Raw genomic sequence first — 21,102 nt, 5'->3', positions numbered from 1 at the left:
GGGCAGTCTAGATTTCTGGCCTATCGCTTCATAGCTGGCTTACCTTCAGGGAAACCAAGTCTATTTCCCTGCAGCAGAAAGAGAACACTTGCCAGGCACAGCTCAAGGAAGAAAGCAAAGTGAAAAAGAAGACGAAGACAAAGAAGAGGAGGAGGAGTTTGGATTTGATATCCCGCTTTATCACTACCCGAAGGAGTCTCAAAGCGGCTAACATTCTCCTTTCCCTTCCTCCCCCACAACAAACACTCTGTGAGTTGAGTGGGGCTGAGACACTTCAAAGAAGTGTGACTACCCCAAGGCTCCATGTGGAGGAGCGGGGAAGCGAACCCGGTTCACCAGATTACGAGTCTACCGCTCTTAACCACTACACCACACTGGCTCAAAAGAAGCAGAGAGTAGATTTGGCTCAATTGCATTGCATCTCTGTGTAAACTGTATGCTCTGTGTGTAGTGATGAGTTGCAGTAATCCTTCAGAATGGGAAAGAACACTCCACTCAGTGTAGCTGGCTTTTATACAACTGGTAGAGTTGGAAGACGCCACAAAGCCATTAATTTCCACAACACATTTTAATCTTTCCTGATATTTATGATTATTTATTTAATTTATTGCATTTGAGTCCTTCCTTTCCTCCACAAAAGACAAGATGGTGCACCTGATGTCACCTCATCCCCCCTTTTATTCTTACACCAACTCTTGGAGAAAGGTTCGCCTGAGAAATTGTAACTCAAGGTCACACGGTATGCCTCACAGCAGACCAGAGATTCGAACCTGCCATAGCTTCTTTCCTTCCCATTCTTTTTTCCCTTTTGTATTATGCCTTTTAGACTGTGAACCTGAGGGTAGGGGGGTGTTTTGTTTTTTTAATCTCTCTACAACATTCAGGAGGTCTTTACAGAGCTCTGCAATGCCAATAATGCCAACAAGTGAAATGACCCTGTTCTGAGTTTTAACCAATTGAGTCAGGACGTATAACTAAACTTTCATTCCAATTTTGGTCTGCTAAGTACCTTTGAGCAGGTAACTTTTATGAATCAGCTTTCTACTTGGCATTCAGTCACCTTTGGAAAATGTTTTTGGTTCTTCAGGTGCGTTCTTAGAATACTCTGTGTCTGTTGGTTAATTTTTGGCGGGTCTCTTTCCACATTTCCATTCTACTGATTATGTGCTTGGAACCCATGTGACATTCTGAAGGTCCAATGAAATTCCATTGAGGACAATTTTATTGAAGACTCACTTCAGCCAGATGGGGCGGGGCAATAATAATCATAATCATAATCATAATACCAACACTTCATGTTTTGTACTATTGGTTGGGGATTTTGCAAAACTATCTGACTTTCAAGTATTCAGACGAAGTTTTCAATAGCCCTTCAGCTTCTCAGTTTTATATATAATGACTCCATCTAAGCCAAACAGTTTATTTGGCATGAAGTTTTCTCCTTACGGAAAGCTGCTTAAAGTATGCCCATTAAATAATACCATTTATGCAGACTACATCACCTCAGCAATATAGAGATACTAATTTCCAGTCTGTTGGCTCTTCAGAATCCTAAATTATTGTATCACCAGTCAAGTCTGATGTCTGTTTCAGGCATATTCAAACATGAGAGCCAATTCGTTTTTGAAAGCTGGGGCACTGCCATGGTTAGAGCATGAGCTGCCTGTCAGGAAGACATCACATCAACTGTAAATTCCCAAAGTAATAATAATAATAATAATAATAATAATAATAATTTTTTATTTGTACCCCGCCCATCTGGCTGGGTTTCCCCAGCCACTCTGGGCAGCTTCCAACAAAGATGAAAAATACACTAAAATGTCACATATTAAAAACTTCCCTGAACAGGGCTGCCTTCAGATGTCTTCTGAATGTCAGGTAGTTGTTTATCGCTTTGACATCTGATGGGAGGGTGTTCCACAAGGCGGGCGCCACTACCGAGAAGGCCCTCTGCCTGGTTCCCTGTAAATTGGCTTCTCATAGTGAGGGAACCGCCAGAAGGCCCTCGGAGCTGGACCTCAGTGTCCGGGCAGAACGATGGGGGTGGAGACGCTCCTTCAGTGGCTTAAGGCAAGTCTCAAACTGAATCCCAACTCTGCAACATGGTGATAGCAATAATATGGACCTGCCTTACAGCGCGATTGTAAAAATGGCCAAGACAGTGCATGTGGTGATGTGCTTTGAACCTCAGAAAATATGAAGGGTGCTGATTATTATGATATTTATTTATTTTTAAGCATTTCTAAATCACTTCCTATACCACTTAAAGATTTGTAAATATTAACACTAAAACCAAGTATCATCAAACCAGTAAATAAAACTGATTAAAAAGAGCAACAGGTATAAACAGGAATTCAGCAGTAGTAAGAGTCCAATCTTATTGGGTCAGAGAAATCCTAGGTAAAAAGATATGTTGTCTTCTTCCCAAAATATGTTGTCTTCTTCCCAAGATGGCTGAAGCAGCTAATAAGATTATGTTCCATATATGGCAGGGGGTGGGAAGGTATTTCATAGTGTAGGGTCACTATAGTAGAAAATGGGTTTGGGGAAAATGGGTTTTCGGTCACTTCCCTGTGATGTTCTTTAAGGTGCAGTGTAATGAGTAAAATTTATCTGACTAATCTAACCGGTCTATACAGGGGCTGGCAGTCTTTCAGGTAACCTGGTCTCAAGTTGTTCAGCACTTTATATGTTAGTAACAAGGCCTTGTGCATAGCCCGATAGGTGAACAACAAATAGTGCCGTTCCCTCAGCACAGGCGCAGTGGGGCTGATGCCGACAATTGGGACTACTAATACAGCTGTCCTGATTCTTAGGCTTATCAGAAAGCAATGCTGATCAAAACATGGTGATTAATGTGATGATGCGGGAGCAGTGGAAGACAGAAGCGCCTGGCGTGCTCTGGTCCATGGGGTCATGAAGAGTCAGACACGACTAAATGACTAAACAACAACAATGTGATGATAGATGAGAATTAATACATTTGATGGAATTAAAAAGATGGTGATCTGCCATGACTTATTTAATTAAAACAATCCTCATGCCCCACTGTGCCTCCTTGAAGAAAGGGGTATATATATGGATGTATATATACGGAGATTATATATATATATATATAGATATATATAGATATATAGATATATGTATACAGTGGTACCTTGGGTTAAGAACTTAATTCGTTCCAGAAGTCCGTTCTTAACCTGAAACTGTTCTTAACCTGAAGCACCACTGCAGCTAATAGGGCCTCCCACTGCCGCCGCACCGCCGGAGCACGATTTCTGTTCTCATCCTGAAGCAACGTTCTTAACCCGAGGTAATATTTCTGGGTTAGCAGAGTCTGTAACCTGAAGCGTATGTAACCCGAGGTACCACTGTGTGTATAGATATAGATACAGATATAGATATATGGCAGATATATGGCATGTTTCCAAATGTTTGACTTATGAAAGGTGGGAAAGATAATATGTTTATTTGCATATCTGAGACTATGCGAAGTATGCATTAATTTTAAAAACAGTACTCCTTGATTTGGCTTTTGGCTTTCAATCCTGCTATGGACATAGTTTTAAATGTAACAGTGATAAATGTAAAGAAACGTATCATGTGACGCTAATGGGGTTAAATTCAGGTACTGTAGCTTAACTAGGTTGTGAACTGGAGTACTAGGCTTGTGAAATGGCAACCCCAGGTGAGAATAGGAGCTGGTATTTTCGTGCTAGGGTAACTTGAATTCCAGACACATCCTTCAAATAGATCTGCGAAATTGTGAATGGCTGTGCTTCCCAAAGCTTTTTATCTCTTAAATTCGGTTCACTCTGCATTTTCACATTTTGTTTTCAACTCCCTAACATAAAACGAAACAGCTGATTTCTAGACTATACATGTCAGACAAGAGAAGGGAGAAGGTAAATCTCCAGTTTGGGCGTGTCTGCTAACTATCCCCTTTGCTAACAGGCTCCGCGTTTCTTCTCAGACTCCCGACATTGTAAAAGAATTGGGTATCAAAAGCTACCCTCCGAGGCCCATTGATATTCTGAACTGGGAAGTCATTTTCCGTATTCCAAGCCCTTTCTCCTTTTCTTTCTTTCGCCTCTCTCCCTCTCCCCCTCTCCTCTTTCTCTCCTCCCTTCTTGGATAGCCACAGCCCCCTAGAGCTGAGTCAGACCTTCCTCTCTTCCACAGCATTGCAGCACTTCAGCAGAAAAGCCAGTCTCCTGCCTCTCTGCCTCTGCATCTTCCCTTGCAGCATCCTCTCCACTACCCATCTCACCATCATGGCCAGCACCGTCTCAGGTAAAACAAGCAAGGGGTTTTTCCCCCCTCTTTATATGCAGCTGCATCATTGAGAAGGAACCCATCTGCAATGATCAGTGTTATTCTCCATTCTTCTTTTCAAGGTGGGGCTTGTCTGCAATGCTATACAGATGGTAGCCGGGCAGGCATCATTGTCTTCTCTTGTTTTCAGAATTGTGTATTTCCAAGCTTTGATACGTGTTATCAAATCATCTCTTTTTCTCTGATGCATACGGTTAAAAATCCATTTCCTGAGTGGTTGTGTTTTGCCTAATTTTTTTAACCCAGTTTCTGCAAAAGTAGATTGGCAATGGTAGAAAGGAAGGGGCTAAAAAGAACAAAGAGGCAAAGACATTTAAATAATAATAATTGTACATCTGGGTTAGTAGAATCAGGGCAGGTTGTTTAGCCAGCAGCTGCTGTAGAGGGAGTGGTCCGCCCATGGCGCTGAATGAAACCCAATGCTGTTAGACAATCCTTTCCTGCAGGGGCTGTGACACTACTGCATAGCTGCACCCTGTTGCCCTCCCAGGTTACAAGGCCTGGGAGGTGATGTGAAGGAACAGCTTAGCTCACAGTGTGTCCATCACTTGTGTGTGCATCCACCTGCTTTCTAGTCCCTAAACATGTATCTTCTCCTTTTTTTTCTTTTAAAAGGCTGGGGCTAAGCGTATGGAATTTGGCTGGGAAGAAGCGTGTTGTCTCTTTACGTAGACAATAGATGACTTGTGATGTCCACTCACTACTGGTCTTTAAACCTTTTATAAATTGAGGCACAGGTCATGTTTATTTACTGAATTTTTAAAAAATGAAAATGAAGGAAAGCCATTATAGATGGAGAGAAAGGGGGGAAGAAAAATGTATGTATATACTTTCGTAAACACAAAAAAACTAGCTGTGGAGAAGCTCTGTCTTGCCTGCTGTACTCGCTGGGCTTGCCCATCCCTGTGTTGCCTGCGGTTCCTTTTCTGAGCTGCTTCCTTCTAAAATACAAGGGGAGGTATATGTGATGGGTCCCCCTGTCTGAGGATGTGCAGAGCCAGCTTTGCATGAGATAAGAAATTTGCCAGAAACCTTTTGCAAAGAACATGTTTGATCTGTTCTGGAGGGCGGGGAGGGAATGCATTGTGTTTGAATGGGAGGACAGAGGTAGCAAAAACTAGGAATGGTGTTTTTTTGGAGATAGGTGTTTTCGTCTCCTATTATTTTATTGCAGAATCAGTGCAAATTAAATAAATGACAATGTCAGGGTTGGTCAGGGTTCTCAAGGCTGAAAGAACCCTGCTGTGAAGGAGTTGGGAGGGGGAATGACATGTCTGGGCACCAGGTGCCTTCCCCATATGGTGCTCTGAAACAATATGGTACTTTCTCCCTTTCCCTCCCACCCCAACCATACATTTTAATTTCCTGACAGTGGGACGCAGCTTTTAAAGCTGAGCAGTTTGCCTCGGAGGTCTATTTCCGATCCTTTTCCCGTTCCAATTGGATTAGGTTTGGCATAAGACTGATGTCAAAGAAGAGAGGTTCTGGGGTGACAGGAGTGTGATCAAAACAAGGAGATGAAAGAAGAAAGGTGCTTGCAGAAGACAAAGAGAAGGGTGGACCAGAACTTGAGGCAGCTTGTTATCCCTGTTTGCAGACATGCAAACCATAGAGCTGAGAGGTGAGATTTTATCACTGCCTGTCCCCTCTCTTTTCATCTTGCCTGGTTGCTCCACCCTGTTTCTTAAAAGCAGAACACACTTGAAGAAAGATAAGGAGGGCAGCTGTATTTTTATGTGTGCCTCAAGAGATTTCCACAGCTGGAAGAGGAGTGGGTTCTCTGTGCCTTGGTCCCTCTTGCTTCCCAAGTATATTCCGTTTGCCAGAACAGTATCACTTCTACTTAGCAAGCAGGGGAAGAAACAGCACATGCTCAGTGCAGGCTCAGCTGCAGTGGCGGCTGAGCTGTGCCAAAGGATTCTGCTCAGGCAAACATCTTGCATTTAGTCCCAGACAGTCCCTTGGCTCAACAAGGCCACGGCTTCTTGAACATTCTCCCCCAACTGAAAGCAGAAAGCCACACAACACTATGGTACACGCAGATCCCCTCAGTACTTGGATGGGAATTAATAGCTGTGACCTTCTCTGAGAATTATCAATTAATTTGGTACCATATGTTGAAAAACCCATGGGACTTTTATTGTGTAGTGAATGCATGCCTCTTGTTCTGGTCAGCCCATCCATGGAATACATAGTATGTTTAGCAGTCACTGGTCCCCTTCCTGTGGCTACAGACCAGCAGCTGGTTGAGGAATTCAAGAGACAGGTCCATGCAAGTTAGGGCTGCCAAGTTAGGGTGTCCTGGTTTTTACTTTTTGAAGTATGGCAACCCTAATGCAAGTAAATGCTGAGTTTTTATACAGAGAGGATGAATAAGCTTTTTGGCCACTATATATGCTGTGTGGAGAATGACCCCAAATAAATACCCTCAGTTGTATAAGTTTTTCTTTGCCATTCCTCATTGGAACACAATATAAGGGGAGCTGGTTCACTATCCTATGTGTTTCCAGACTTAAGGATGACACTTTTCTGTTAATTAGAGCCAATGTTGAATGTAGAATGAAAAACTGTTGTTGGAGAGGTTGAGAAGGAAGGAAAAGGGAACCGTTAGATTGGGCTCCTTCCTGTACCCCAAAACTTCAAGCATTGATTTCTTAATATATTTAAACCAGGGCAGCCAAAGTGGTTCCTTCCAAATGTTGTTGTTGGACTCCGTCAGTCCCAGACAGCATGGTCAGCAGTCAGGGGTAATGCAAGCTGGAATCCAGCAACATCTGTAGAGTACCATCTTGGCTCCCTAATGAGTAATTGCTGTGCTAATGTGTAAAGAGAGTGCTTCTCTGGTTATATTCAGAAGGTAGGAGAGACTAGGAGGAGCCATAGTGGACATGGCATATCAGGCGCTGTGTGTGTGTGATGAATACCTCGGTTCAACCTATTGTTTATAACAACCAGGTATTTGTTTATACAGTGGTACCTCGGGTTAAGTACTTAATTCGTTCCAGAGGTATGTTCTTAACCTGAAACTGTTCTTAACCTGAAGCACCACTTTAGCTAATGGGGCCTCCTGCTGCCGCCGGAGCACGATTTCTGTTCTTATCCTGAAGCAAAGTTCTTAACCTGAAGCACTATTTCTGGGTTAGCAGAGTCTGTAACCTGAAGCGTATGTAACCTGAAGCCTATGTAACCCAAGGTACCACTGTACTGCATTGAATTATTATTCAGGATTTAAATAACAAATAGTCTGCACACACCCTGCACTGACTGGCTGTGATTTTGCCTCTGACATGCGATTCTTAACAAGTACTTTCAGAATCATGCTGAAAGATTTTTTCAGAAACCACTGGAATTCTTCAGTCCTCCCTGCATCTTGATCCCTGACAAATGAGTTCCAGATAATGATTTATTTCTGTCCCTTTCCATATCTGGTTATCTATGATGCAGCCACACTTGAAGTACTTTATACAGTTCTGTTTGTTTTGCCTAAAAAAGAATATTGTAGAGCTGGAAAAGGTAAAAAAAAGGGGGGGGCAGCCAAAATTATCAAGGGGCTGGAGAGACTCCACTATAAGGAAAGGTTACAATATGGCTTTTTAAGTTAGAAAAATCACAAGTGGAAGACATATAATAGAGCTGTATAAGTTTATGCAGAATGTGAAGAAAGTAAAGACAGAGTTTTCCTCCCTGTTTTATAATGCTAAAATCCATGTAAATCTAATGAAGCTGAATGTTGGAAGATTCAGGACATATAAAAGGAAGTTCTTATTCACACAGTGCATAGCTAAACTATGAAATTAACTCCTACAAGAGGTAGCGATGACTGCCAGCTTGCATGATTTTAAAAGATTATGAAACCTGCTTGGAATTGCTAATAGGGGAGTACTGTTGGGCTCAGGTTCTGCTTGCACGCATTTTATCATTTGACTTCTGTTAAAACAGGATGCTGGTCTAGATGGGCCTTTGGCCTGATCTGACAAGCTCTTCATGTGTTCTCCCAAGTAGACCCTACCCACGTCCTTTGATTTAAATCACATACTCTTCAGGCACTGGTCTTCTGGTGAGGAAATAATATTTTTAGTGCCTTCCTTAATCTCAGTGTGCCCCCCCCCCCTTAGTTTTAGTGTGTCTGCCCTTACAAAAACTGGACAGAAATATCATAGATGCCTTGATAAATTCCTGTTTGGATTACTGCAACGCATTGCACATGGGCGTCTCTGCAAATGTTCCGGAAACTTCAAGTGATGCAAAATATGGCTGGTCAAATACTAACTGGGAGGGGCATTTTGCAGCTTCACTGCTTACTTGTTTAATTCAAAGTGGTTTTTCTTTAAAGCCCTGCATGGTCCTATGTTGTCATCTCAGGTCCTTTGGGACAACACAAGGTACCGTATTTTTCGCTCTATAAGACTCACTCACAAGACACACCTAGTTTTTGGTGGAGCGAATCGCTCAGAAGCCAGAACAGCAAGAGGACAGCGCTATCCCAGAAGCCAGAACAGCAAGAGGGATTGCTGCTTTCACTGCGCAGTGATTCCTCTTGCTGTTCTGGCTTCTGAGATTCAGAATATTTTTTTCCTTGTTTCCCTCCACCAAAAACTAGGTGTGTCTTGTGATCTGGTGAGTCTTATAGAGCGAAAAATACGGTATATCAGGTGGCTATGAGAGAATGGACCTTTTCTATAGTGAAAGGCCCTCCCCATCCCTGGCTCACCTGGCACCTATTTCAATATCCTGCTGGCAGCAGACAAATACCTTTTTTACTTTCCCCCAGGTCTTTTATACCAAGTTATAATTTAAGACTGTTCTAGGATTTTATTCCCCCACCCTCAGTTTTGAATTGATACACCGCTGCAAAGTTCAGTGTTTTAAAATAATTTTATGTTGTGTATTAGCTGTATCTGTTGTTTTATTGAACTTGCTGGTTTTAATCCATTTAAGCTAGCCAGAGAACTTTGGTTGTAGGGTGGCCTGTAAACTGTACACATGTTAAAATAAATGTTTTCCGTGCAGAAAATCACAATTTAAACTTAAAGGTTCTCAAGCATTAGGATTGGGATGCGTCTGTTTTTAGAATCTGGAAGGTGCTGATTTCTCACCCTGTATGACAAGCTGTGCTTGTTGAAAGTTCTCTTTCTTCATAACTATTCAAAGTGCCAGAATACTGCCCTCCTTTATATCTAGTTATTTTGCAAGCTCACTTGGGACATGTTGCGTATCTATCAGTTAAATGGTGGTGTCATTTCTCTTCTTTATAATTTTCTTTTTTTTGATAAACTCACCCAACTCTATATTTTCATCTTCCCCCACTCCTGCACGACTATGGTTCTGTTTAGCTTTGTGTTTCAGCAGGGGGTGAGCAATACAGCTCAAGGCCCTAGTTACTATGCATGAGCCTTCAACACATATCACCTTTCAGTGTTGCCTTTTGTCCCCAGAGATTTTTGGAACACTCCTTGACAGGCAAAGACATCCTCAGAAATGTACTGAAATCCATACAAATAGTACGCTTTCTGCAGTGAGGTTTGACCATGTATTGAGTCGACAACTTGGACCACTCCTGGCAGTCCTGGGAATGTGTTGCTGTCCATTGGCACCATCTCTTCAGCAGTGATATTGGAGAACAGTTGGATCTGTGCCTGTCCTGTCTGTTGAAGAGCAGAATATGGCCTGGGAGGTGTTTCTGTATATTGGGGTGCACCTCATCCATCAAGATGGAGGCCCTGCATTTGATTCCACATAAGCCAAGTTTCTTTTGTGATAAGACTTCTTGGGAGAAGCCTTCAAATTTCCAGTTCTTAGTACAATCCTGGCAATAAAAAATCAGGATCATTCAGTTTCCAAATCACCTGACCTAGATTGTAGCTGATAAAGATAATTCACACGATCATGGCCGATGTGTCCTTATTAGAGAGCTACCATAATATTCTACAGGTGAAATGTTTTAAGCATGGCTTTGGCTAAAAGAGCTGCTGATTATCACAGGCTTATTATAACAATCTCACACAAAAGGAAACGATGGAAGAAGTCTGAACATGTCTGTATTGTCTACTAAACACTCCCGTTTTGTTGAGCTGCATCTCCTTTTTTACCTTAACAAAGTCTGGAGCATCTTTGCCCCTATATTCTGAGTTTATGCTTTGGTTTTTGTCAGCGGATTTAGTTACAAATACAGTTATCTTTGTTCTGAGCAAATTCAGTATAGCCTTTGGCTTAAATTTCAAATGAGAATAATTCTTCTATTGCTCATTGATGACATTCTTTTTCTTTGAAGAAGCACATTTTTCACTGGACTTTGCAAAGACACTTCCCCCTGCGAGGTTTGTTCAACTTCCTTGTACGCACCTTGATCTGTCAGCCCCAGCTGGCATGTACGTAGTCTGTTCCTAATGCTAAAAAAAAAACCTCTGTAGTTATTGAACTAAAAGAATTAGAAGAATTTAAATAGATTGTTTTAAGTGGAATGATACAGAAACAAAAGCACACAGATAGAGGTGTTCTACCAAGGCCACGTAAAGGCTGAGAGTGAAGGGATAGCTCAGTTGGTAGAACATGAAAATCTTAATCCCAGGGTCATGGGTTCGAGCCCCATGTGGAGCAAAAGGGGTTTGGACTAGATGACTCTCATGGTTCCTTCCAACTCTACAATTCTATGAACTAAGTCATCTCTATCAGCTTGGAACCTCAGTATGTCTTTTTGATATACCAAAAGGGTCTTTTGGTACAGACAAAAATAGGCATTCTCTGTTCTGTGACAGAATGAAATTATGTGTTTGTTTGCTTGTTTTGCATAAAGGCTTGACAATGACTGAAGAAATGGAAGGATGAGGAGACATGGCGAATGAGCCAGATGGACAGCAGGAACTAAGGAACAGAAGCTGTGGGGACAGAAAAGTGTGCTGTGCCAGCACTGGGAGGCTGTTCCAGACCCCTTCTAAGTTTTGATATTTTACCAGGCATTGTTCACACACCATCCAGGTTTTCTCTGTAGTAATCATAGACAGAAACTTGTTTTATTTTTTAATGTGATAGTCGTGGTTCTCAGAAAGCTAGAATTTCATCAGAGTTAAGAGTTCATGGATCAGTTTCATATATTCACAAAATACACATGACCTTTTGTGCAGGTAACCCATGCAGATGTCTGGACTCTACATCTGAAGGAGTTTGGCAGCTGCTCATAATGAAAATATAAAATGTTTGGATGGGCCTTTATGCCAATAGGACCTTCTTCCCCAGTATATGGGTCCCAATAATGTGGGTGAAGTACAGTTTCCCCAGGTAGCCTATCCAGCACCTTGTTTGGTCTACTACTTATTACACAGTTTGCTAAATGATCCTGATCCATTATCTGTGTTTTCATGATGCATCAGTAGCTGCAGGAGCAATATATATAGGACCCTGAAGAAATATGAAGGAGGCCTCTTTGGACTGAAACAGCTGGAAACTGAGCAAGTACATTGCCCAGCATCTTGAAGGACCAAGCAACACATCTTCTGCATCTACGCACATGGAGCACCTTGCTAGTTTGCACCCATCAGGCATTTGCAGCAGTTTGCCCCATTGGCATCTTAGTGAGGCAGAAAAGCTGTGTGGTTTACAAAGAAAATCAATAGCAAGGTCAGAGAAGCTTCCTGGATGGCCTTTACTGTGTCCATCTGTCTAAAGGAAAAGTGAACTATTGACTAGTTCCCCCTTGAGATGACTTTGATAGATCTCTTCAAGTAACGATTAATGCATTTCCCATTATAGAGCCAGCATAGTTCTTACGTTGTTCTACCTTGATCATACAAGGACTCCAAAGCAATGTGTGTGTTTTCCCTTGGGGATCACTATTCATATGCTCACGTTCCTCCCTTGTTCCTGTCCTCTCGCCCCCACCCCCATTTATGCATTATTGACTTTTTGATCTATAAATCTATAAGTGCTTCTGAACTGGAGCTTTGTTGCCTTCAGTTATGGCCCCAGAGGATTATCAGAACTTAGGCAGCTGACCTTGCAATGCTGCAAATCCTGGAGATGGCTACATCACTCAAAGAATCAGCACACTAAGTTTTCCATCAGGCTCCTGTGTACTTCCCCACACATTATGTTGACCTGTATCATCCCTGGGGCAAGCATAGCCTGTTCACAGCATTCCAATCACCCCACTTCTACAAAGGAAGGCAAGAGCAAAGGTAGCTTGTTGAACAAGGTCTTGCTCAGAGCCTGGAGAACTGGACTCTGATGCCAGCTCAGATTTAGCTTCCCTGGGTGGCTTTGAGCAAGTTGCAAATAGCCTCAGTTTGTACCTCTGTAAAATGGTACTAATATTGGCTTGCATTAGAGGATGATTGTGAAGATCAATGTTATTTAGGGAGTGGTGATCATAGAATTGTAGATTCGGAAGGGAGCAAAGCTCCAAACTAACTCATCAGTGGATTTAAGTCCTAACAACCTCCAAAGCAACTTGGCCTGGCTTGGATTGCCTAATAATAATAATTACAGTGGTACCTTGGTTTACGAAATTAATCCGTTCCAGAAGTCGGTTCTTAAACCAAAGTGTTCTTAAACCAAAGCGTGCTTTCCCATAGCAGCAGGGGACTCAATTTACAAATGGAACACACTCGACATGTTCTGCTTCCAAGGCAAAGTTCACAAACCAAAACACCTACTTCCGGGTTTGCAGTGTTCTTAATCCAAGTTGCTAATAAACCAAGGTACCACTGTATAGTAATAGTAACAACAACAAAACAACAACAACATATACACACACACACACACCCATCTGACTGGGTTACCCCAGCCACTCAGGGCAGCTTCTAAATTACAGGTCAGACTGTCCCTTAAGTGGTGACTACAGATCTTGTCACAAAATTGTACATTACAGGACTAACTAGATTTTAGGGCATCTTGCTGCAGGGAAATTCCATTTGGGCAATGTAGTGAGTCAGTAGCCAAGCACTTTGAAACAAAGAAAACCAAACACTAAGGGAGCTACTGTTATTTTTTATTGATTGGGATATCGTCTGGGATTTGACAATATGCTAGAGGCCTTTTCCAATACCCTTACTGAATAATATTTTGTCCCAGGGACCATTCACAAGATCTCTTTATACGATGAGTTTCTCATTAAAACACTTTATTTACTGTTTTCTTAAACAAGGTGGCTAAAGAGTACAATACTCTAAACTTCCAGAGAGTTGTTAAAAGGTAGAATGTCATAAAATGTGAGGGGGGAAATATTGTTGGGTGGATAAATTATGGTAGGCTTATGAGAGCATTTCAAAATTTAAAAGCAGGGAAACATGCAGCTCAGTCCTATGCATGTTTACTCAAATGTAATAAGTCCCACTTATTTCACTGGGTCTTATTTTTAAGTAAGGCGTATATGAGACTGCAACCTTAGTTGCTGTTTTTCATTTCAGGTGAGGGGGATAGTGCAACTGCTAAATCAAGGCTAAAGAGAAGAGGTGTGTCTCCTCACATGAAGCTCTAGTGGACCTTCATGGCCATTGAGCAGCTCTCCTGCTGTTTGTGCCTTGTGTGTGACTTTTGTTAATGTGGCATACAAATTCATTAAAGCCAAAGTGAGCTACGTTTAAGCCAAAGTTAACACTGAGTGAATCCAGACAGTACAAGCTGCAAAATAAACACACATAATAATGCATATGCAAGTGATTTGATGTTTCTTACATGGAAATTATACCCATCTGTGGTAGAAACTCATTAAGTGTGGCCCTTTGTCGGGCTTGTGTGGCAGCTGACTCAGCCAGAAGTGGTGCTGAAAGAACAGCTCCTCCACCTTCAGCCTTGAGCTCTGCTTGCGAATCAGAAGGGAAGTGAATGGCAGACCAAAGAGGTTTTGTGCAGGGACTCTGTGCCTGCAGAGATAGGGGAAGGCCAGGTGGCTCTGGGAAAGCAGCCCTGAGCAAGGACAGTCTCTCTCTTTCCATCCCTGTTTCCCAAAGCTGCTTTGTGACAAAACATGGCTCCAGCTGGAAGACTCAGCTAAAACTTCATTTAATTGCAAGGGGTTGAGTTTGGAGCAAAAGCTCCTCCAAATTTCTTCCCCTGTGGCTTCTCTCTGACTCTCCAGTACATCCAAAGCCAAATGAACTGCTCCTCCCCTCCCTCAATTTGTGTTGACTGGAATCAGCTAATTGCTGCTGATCGCTGGCGCCAAGATGGAGTTAGAGAGTCTGAAATGCCAGGAGATGTGTACACATCCTGCTTTCCTCATCTCATTAGGCTGCTGACAGCAGCTGGGATGCATTTGTCTTCCTCCCACTTTTATCTTAATTGATGAAGGGGATGGGGGCTTCACTACATGACAGGAGAGTACAAAAGACAAAATTGGGGACAGGCTGGGGCTGAGACGGAAAGATGCCCCAGCATTGGGCTTGCAAGCAAGAAGACACAGCAACTGAGATTATGCAGTATTTGGCAGGATCTTTAAAATACAAGACCCAAATAGAGATGGTAGGGGGGCAGGGACAGTTGCTCAGCCCAGCTTTTTTAAAAAATCCATTATTCATATATTGCCTCCAGCTGCAGATGCAGGTTTGATATGCATTGCTTGTGCCTGCCATAAAAGTAAACTGGCAGACAGCTGAGTTGTTTTTCACACGCGAAGCTTAAATCAGATGAGTTAAGTTAGCCCCTAAAACCTACATTGGCAATAAGGTGCATTTGGGTCTTTTTTGAATTCTTTCCTGAATTTATGTACATTCACAAGTGACACACACATACATATTAAACTGACTCACTTGCTCTTTTTAGTGTCTTGATCAAAAATAAACAAAAGAAGCAGGGAAACTGATGGAATTGGTTTGCTGGTCACACATGGCAGTGCTGTGTCCAGCCAAGAACGCTCTTTAGAGATGAGCCAAACATTAAAAGCAAATTTTGGATTTTTTATGTTTTCTAAATTTGTCATACAAGTAAGTACATTTGAATATCTTTTTAAATTTACAACTTCCTGACTTCTCACGGGGGGTCCCCTTGATAATTTTTAAGCAATTCAGAACAAGATTTCAGAATACAGAATATATATTATTTAGGTTAATTAACTTATCCAGAGTGTCTTATCTATGAGATTTAGCAGCCAGAGCACTGGCTGCCAGCATCTCACTATAGTTATCTTACTTCTGTTAATACAGTGAGATGCAGTCAGCAGGTGCTCTGGTTTACTGACAACTTTTGGTAGATAGAGGCTGAGAGACATGAGATCCCCAGATGATCTTGCTACTTGATTACTAAAGAGACTATTCACCACTAATTATGGTTATGTAGAATCCCTGTTATGAACGCCATTCATAAGATTGCCATTCATACTCTATGACATTGAACTCTATATGTTGCAGTTATACTGTCTGAAAATATCCTTTTGCTTATTGTTTTATAACTTTGCTTCTTTTGCAAAGATAAAGCAATCTTAAACTTGCAAATCCCCTCCCTGTCCGCACAAAGTAAGTCATTCCCATTCCCATTTTACAGAATGGAAAGTAACTTGTCCAGAACCAAACGATGACTTGGGACAGACTTGGGCCTACTTCCCTGGACCACAAACTTTTTGTTTTTTTGTTTTTTTATTACCTCAAGGATACAGGAGCCACTTCCATACGGCTGGACCTCATGTTGTTACACTAATGCCAATGTGAAAGGGTTGGCAACTGGCAGTGTCAATAAACACTAAGTAAGGAGCAAAGGGACGCGGGTGGCGCTGTGGGTAAAAGCCTCAGCACCTAGGGCTTGCCGATCGAAAGGTCGGCGCTTTGAATCCCCGCGGCGGGGTGCACTCCCGTTGTTCGGTCCCAGCGCCTGCCAACCTAGCAGTTCGAAAGCACTCCCGGGTGCAAGTAGATAAATAGGGACCGCTTACTAGTGGGAAGGTAAACGGCGTTTCCGTGTGCGGCTCTGGCTCGCCAGAGCAGCGATGTCACGCTGGCCACGTGACCCGGAAGTGTCTCCGGACAGTGCTGGCCCTTGGCCTCTTTGAGTGAGATGGGCGCACAACCCTAGAGTCTGTCAAGACTGGCCCGTATGGGCAGGGGTACCTTTACCTTTACTTTTACAGGAGCAAAGTGGAAAGTTGCCCAATTAGGACTCCTCTTCAACAGATGTAGTATAGGACCCAGACATGCACTCAGCAAAAGCAATTTAGAACTAATTCACAATTCAACTGTCTGTCCATTGACTAGCTCATTTTGGCTGTTCTCTTTCTGGTGCCTATTTCTTTCCATTTTACTCTTCCTTGTTTTTGAGTTATGAGGAAGGGTAAACAACAGACCACTAGCCTAATGCTGGAGAGAAGTACCAGAGGAATCCCACTGCATGGGTCAGATAGCAGTTTGTCTGAAGACTTTGGTAAACTATCCACCCAAGAAGAAATACTATTCAGCCTGGCAAGTGGCTGACTGTGATGCTGCCCTGACCCCCGGGTCTGAGTTGATGAAGCAGAAAACTCATCCTGTTACATCAGCCAGATGTTTCTCAATGGCCCGCATATTTGCTTCATGTTTGTGTTCCACAGTGCACCTTTAATTGCTATCAGATTTGTCTGAGGAATTAGAAAATGGGAGAGGGGAGGAGTGGATTGCCCTGGATAGGACAACACAGGTTTTTTTGAAATGGACAGAAAGAAAGCTGTTTCTAGTAAAGAGAAAAACAGCCTACCTGAGCAAGGAGATGAATACCCAGGGGCACACTCCACAATGAATTTCCCATGCAGATGCCCCATGGAAATGAATAGAAAAGTCATTGGGTTGCATCCACAATGAATGGACATGACTATCTTTGATCTTTTCATTTCAGTGGGTCAGCACTGAGTAAAAGTTAGTTGGATACAACCCATCTATTTTTCTAACTACAAGGTATTTTCTTGTAGGCATGAGGGAATGTAGCTGTTTGAGAACTCTGCTCAAAGATGCATGCGAGGCATTCAAATGATCACTCTCTTCTTACCTATGAAAGCTACTTTTACCATTTTGCTTTATGGTGGAAGTGTCCAAACCCTCTTGGTTTTCTCCTTTTGAGATTCTGGAAATAGCTCTAAAGAACAACCCAGGCTTGTGGCGTGGGTCAACATTTTACTCCATGTCCTCTGAAAATAGCAAATGGCTGCCATTAGAACTTTGCTCACTGTTGTTTATTTTGTTTTGTCTTTCTAGCGTACAAAGAGAAAATGAAGGAACTCTCTCTGCTTTCATTGATCTGTTCCTGTTTCCACACCCAGCCACACCCAAATACCATATACCAATATGGAGGTAAGTATCTCATACTGCTGACCTGACTGATCACTAAAAGTCAGGGTTAAAAACAAGTTAACCTAAAAAAAAAAAATACAAAATACAAATAGAATCAGCAGCTAAAGTTGTAGGTTATAAAATAAAATTATGTATTTAAATAGATGTCCAACTTTTCATATCTGGGTAGGCTTATAGATGCTGAAAGCTGTACTGCGAAGGTACCTGCCTAATGTCAATGACCAGGGAGTTCCAGAGAGTAACTGCTGCCACACTAAAAGATCAATTCCTTACAAGTGCAGAATGAGCACTACTCATAAAAGTGCCAGTTCTGCACTCAGAAGTGGTTGAATGGGCATGTAATATATGGAGTAAAGGGACTCCTGACCATTAGGTCCAGTCATGACCGACTCGGGGGTTGCGTTGCTCATCTCGCTTTATTGGCCGAGGGAGCCGGCGTACATGTGGCCAGCATGACTAAGCCGCTTCTGGCGAACCAGAGCAGCGCACGGAAACACCGTTTACCTTCCCGCCAGATTTATCTATTTATCTACTTGCACTTTGACGTGCTTTCGAACTGCTAGGTTGGCAGGAGCAGGGACTGAGCAACGGGAGCTCACCCCGTTGCGGGGATTTGAACTGCCGACCTTCTGAACGGCAAGTCCTAGGCTCTGTGGTTTAACCCACAGCACCACCCGCTTCCCATAACATGGAGTATGTGTGTTAAATTAAGACATGGCTGGCCATTCTACAGGAGATAAAGGGATAGCAAGGCGGTTCCAGGGGCCTGCCAGACAACTGCCCACAAGTTCCCACTCTGCTCCAATTCCATTAGAAGGCCGCCATTCTGAAGTGTAGCAAACAGAGAGGGAGAGGGGAAACAAAGCTCCTTTCACAAGCCTACTTTGACCCACTTTTTCTTCTAGATTCTTTTATTATTTTTTAGTTTTTCTGTTGAGAAAGATGTGATATAAATAGAATAACTAAACAAAGCAAGTCATTTCGCACATTCAGTTGCAAGTCATCAAGCAGTGAGTAATCCAGTGATGTACATACACATGTGATTCAAGCATTTGTCTGCTTAATTCCTACTGAAGCTGGTGGGAATTTAGTGTCCCAACTGTGCTCAGGGTTGCAGTCTTTGTATACTGTGGAGGTGTGCTATTTTATTACTGTATTCGAAATTCCATAGAATCATATTGCAAGGTGTGTTTTTTAGTGTCAGACAGCCTGTTTTGTGATAGGAAAAAGGGAAGCAGACCTCAAGGGTGCACTAAGAACAATATATTGATCCATGGCATTTCTATCAGTAAGTCTCAGAGAGAGCACAAGCTATCTTTTGACGAGACTGAGTCAGTTCTTCATGAACTTCAAATTCCTATTGCACCTTGGAAGTCCCCTCTCCTGCTGCCCTGCTTTCTTCCCTTCCCCTGCAGAGTTCAGCATGCCTAATACCTGCAAGCAATGCAGGGTCTCGTTCATTCCCCAAGAGTTGCCAGCCCACTACAGAGGGTGATATATCATGATTGGCATTGGTGGCATAGTCTGAAGCCACAGCCGCTGCACAACACTCACATTAGCTGATAACTTTCACTGGGTGTAGAGCATATGTACCATTAGCATGCAGAACTGAATCAGCTATGCAGGATTAGTTGCAACCAGCCTTAATACTTAAGGAGGACTCTGCACTTTCGTAAATCCTAAAGACTCATACATGTGGAAAGAGTATTTGAGAGAGCATTAGAACTGCTCCAGCTACAATGAAGAAAAAGTTATGACACAACACATTTATTTATTTATTTATTTATTTAATTTATTTGATTGATTGATTGATTGATTTCTTACCTGCCTTTCTCCGTAAGGTTCCAGGGTGGGTTACAATAAGTTAAAACGCAATATTGAAGTCAGTTAAAACAATTTACAACCCAAAGACTAGGGTGGATTCTAAAATATATCTGCATATCTCATGTGTCAAAGTCTAGGGTAAAGAGGTGCATTTTTCAGCATGACAAAAGGTATGCAATGAAGGTGCCAGATGCACCTCTGAAGAGGAAATGCCACAGCTTAAGAGCTGGCACACAGAATGCTCTTTCCTGGGCCGCAACCCCAGAATATCAAGATGGCTCCCTCTGCTGATCTTGAAACCTGAGAGGATCTGCAAAGGAGGAGGAGGAGGCAGTCTTTCAGATAGTCAGGGCCTAAGCTGCTAGGACCTTACTTGACACTACAGTTCACACCCCTCCATCCTTTTGGTACCTGTCTTCTTCTTGCTCAGATATGGAGGTCAAGCAGCTGGACAAGAGGGCTTCTGGCCAGAGCTTTGAAGTGATTCTGAAGTCACCTTCTGATTTGTCCCCTGAGAGCCCAGTCCTCTCCTCTCCCCCCAAGAAGAGGGACCTGTCCCTGGAAGAGCTGCAGAAGAGGCTGGAGGCTGCAGAAGAGAGGAGGAAGGTAATGGGATTGTCAAGGGATTGCCATTGAAGTGCCATTGAAGAGAATGCCTTCTAAGAATGCTTTGACTAGAGCTGAAATCCTGTGCTGCTGAGGGCTTATGAAAATCCTTGCAATTCTGTGGTTCAGAGTCTTCCAAAATGTTATATGTGGGCAGAGGAGAAATGAAGACCTGTCCCTCTCTCTTGAAGGAGACTCACCAAGTTGTAAATAATACTAGTGCATTATCAATAACATTAAGGGCTTATGTGACTGAAGTGTTTCACCTAGTGAATGCTGCAGCTTATAGGAAAGATCATTACTGAATATTCATACCCCAATCCTGTTGGGTTGAAATAAACGACAGACGAGTGACAAGTGTCATATGGGAGGCATCTGCCGAGCATGTCTCGGGGAGTCCCTTTTATTGAATATTACAGCATTGCCACATATGTGCTTGTTGCTGATTGGTTAACACAAATCATATGCAAGGGTTGCATATAGGCATTAATCATCAATAGATTAAAGGTTGGGAAAGGGAACACAGAATTGGACAGGTATGAAAACCTCCTTATTAAACTATTACTAGTGATTGATATAGCAAGACTTAAAAGGGCATAACTATCGCATTCCATAAATGTGATCAACCATGCATTAAGAACAGGTCAGGGTACGATGTTTCATGAACTCAATGTGAACTAAACATTCTAGGGTGGGTGAGGAAGGAATGCTTCAGCTCAGAGCGGTTTGCCAGACTCATGCAGAAGCAAAACCTCCCATCACAATCCCTTTCTCATTTCCACTCTGGTTATGAGTAAAATTACATCTAGTGCAAAGAAACAAACTGGAAGATTAGCTGACCCAGAAGGAATAAAAAAAACTTAGTAATGTTAAGAAACAGACAAATCCTAGATGGTAATATAAAGAAATTCAGTGGATAGAGAGCAAAGTTCCAGATACCTGTTTTATTTCCAAACACTACCCACCTGGTTTGCAGGTGTAAATTTGGCTAATGCAGCATTGTAAACACAGGTATTAGGAACATTGAAACACCCGATGTTTTAAACCAGGGGTCAGCAACCTAAGGCCCATGGACCAGAAGTGGCCTGTGGAGGTC

General features: G+C 42.5%; 1 protein-coding gene across 2 annotated transcripts in view; it reads left to right on the top strand.

The window, feature by feature from the left end:
• Window positions 1-3,923: 3,923 nt before the first annotated feature.
• Window positions 3,924-21,102, top strand: part of STMN3 (stathmin 3) — a 28,503-nt gene continuing 11,324 nt past the window's right edge. The window contains exons 1-3 of one of the 2 annotated variants that reach the window (XM_083447717.1): window positions 3,924-4,293; window positions 17,481-17,576; window positions 19,831-20,006. In XM_083447717.1, the coding sequence (XP_083303843.1) occupies window positions 4,275-4,293; window positions 17,481-17,576; window positions 19,831-20,006 (291 nt within the window). In that variant the 5' untranslated portion in view covers window positions 3,924-4,274. Of the gene's footprint in view, window positions 4,294-10,235; window positions 16,014-16,387; window positions 17,577-19,830; window positions 20,007-21,102 lie in introns of those variants that run through there. The other variant, XM_083447718.1, reaches the window with a different exon arrangement.

This window comes from Podarcis tiliguerta (assembly GCF_965153285.1).
Source record: "Podarcis tiliguerta genome assembly, chromosome: 6".
NCBI lineage: Eukaryota > Metazoa > Chordata > Lepidosauria > Squamata > Lacertidae > Podarcis > Podarcis tiliguerta.
Note: the sequence above shows the minus strand (reverse complement) of the source record. Positions and strands in the feature narration are given on the sequence as shown.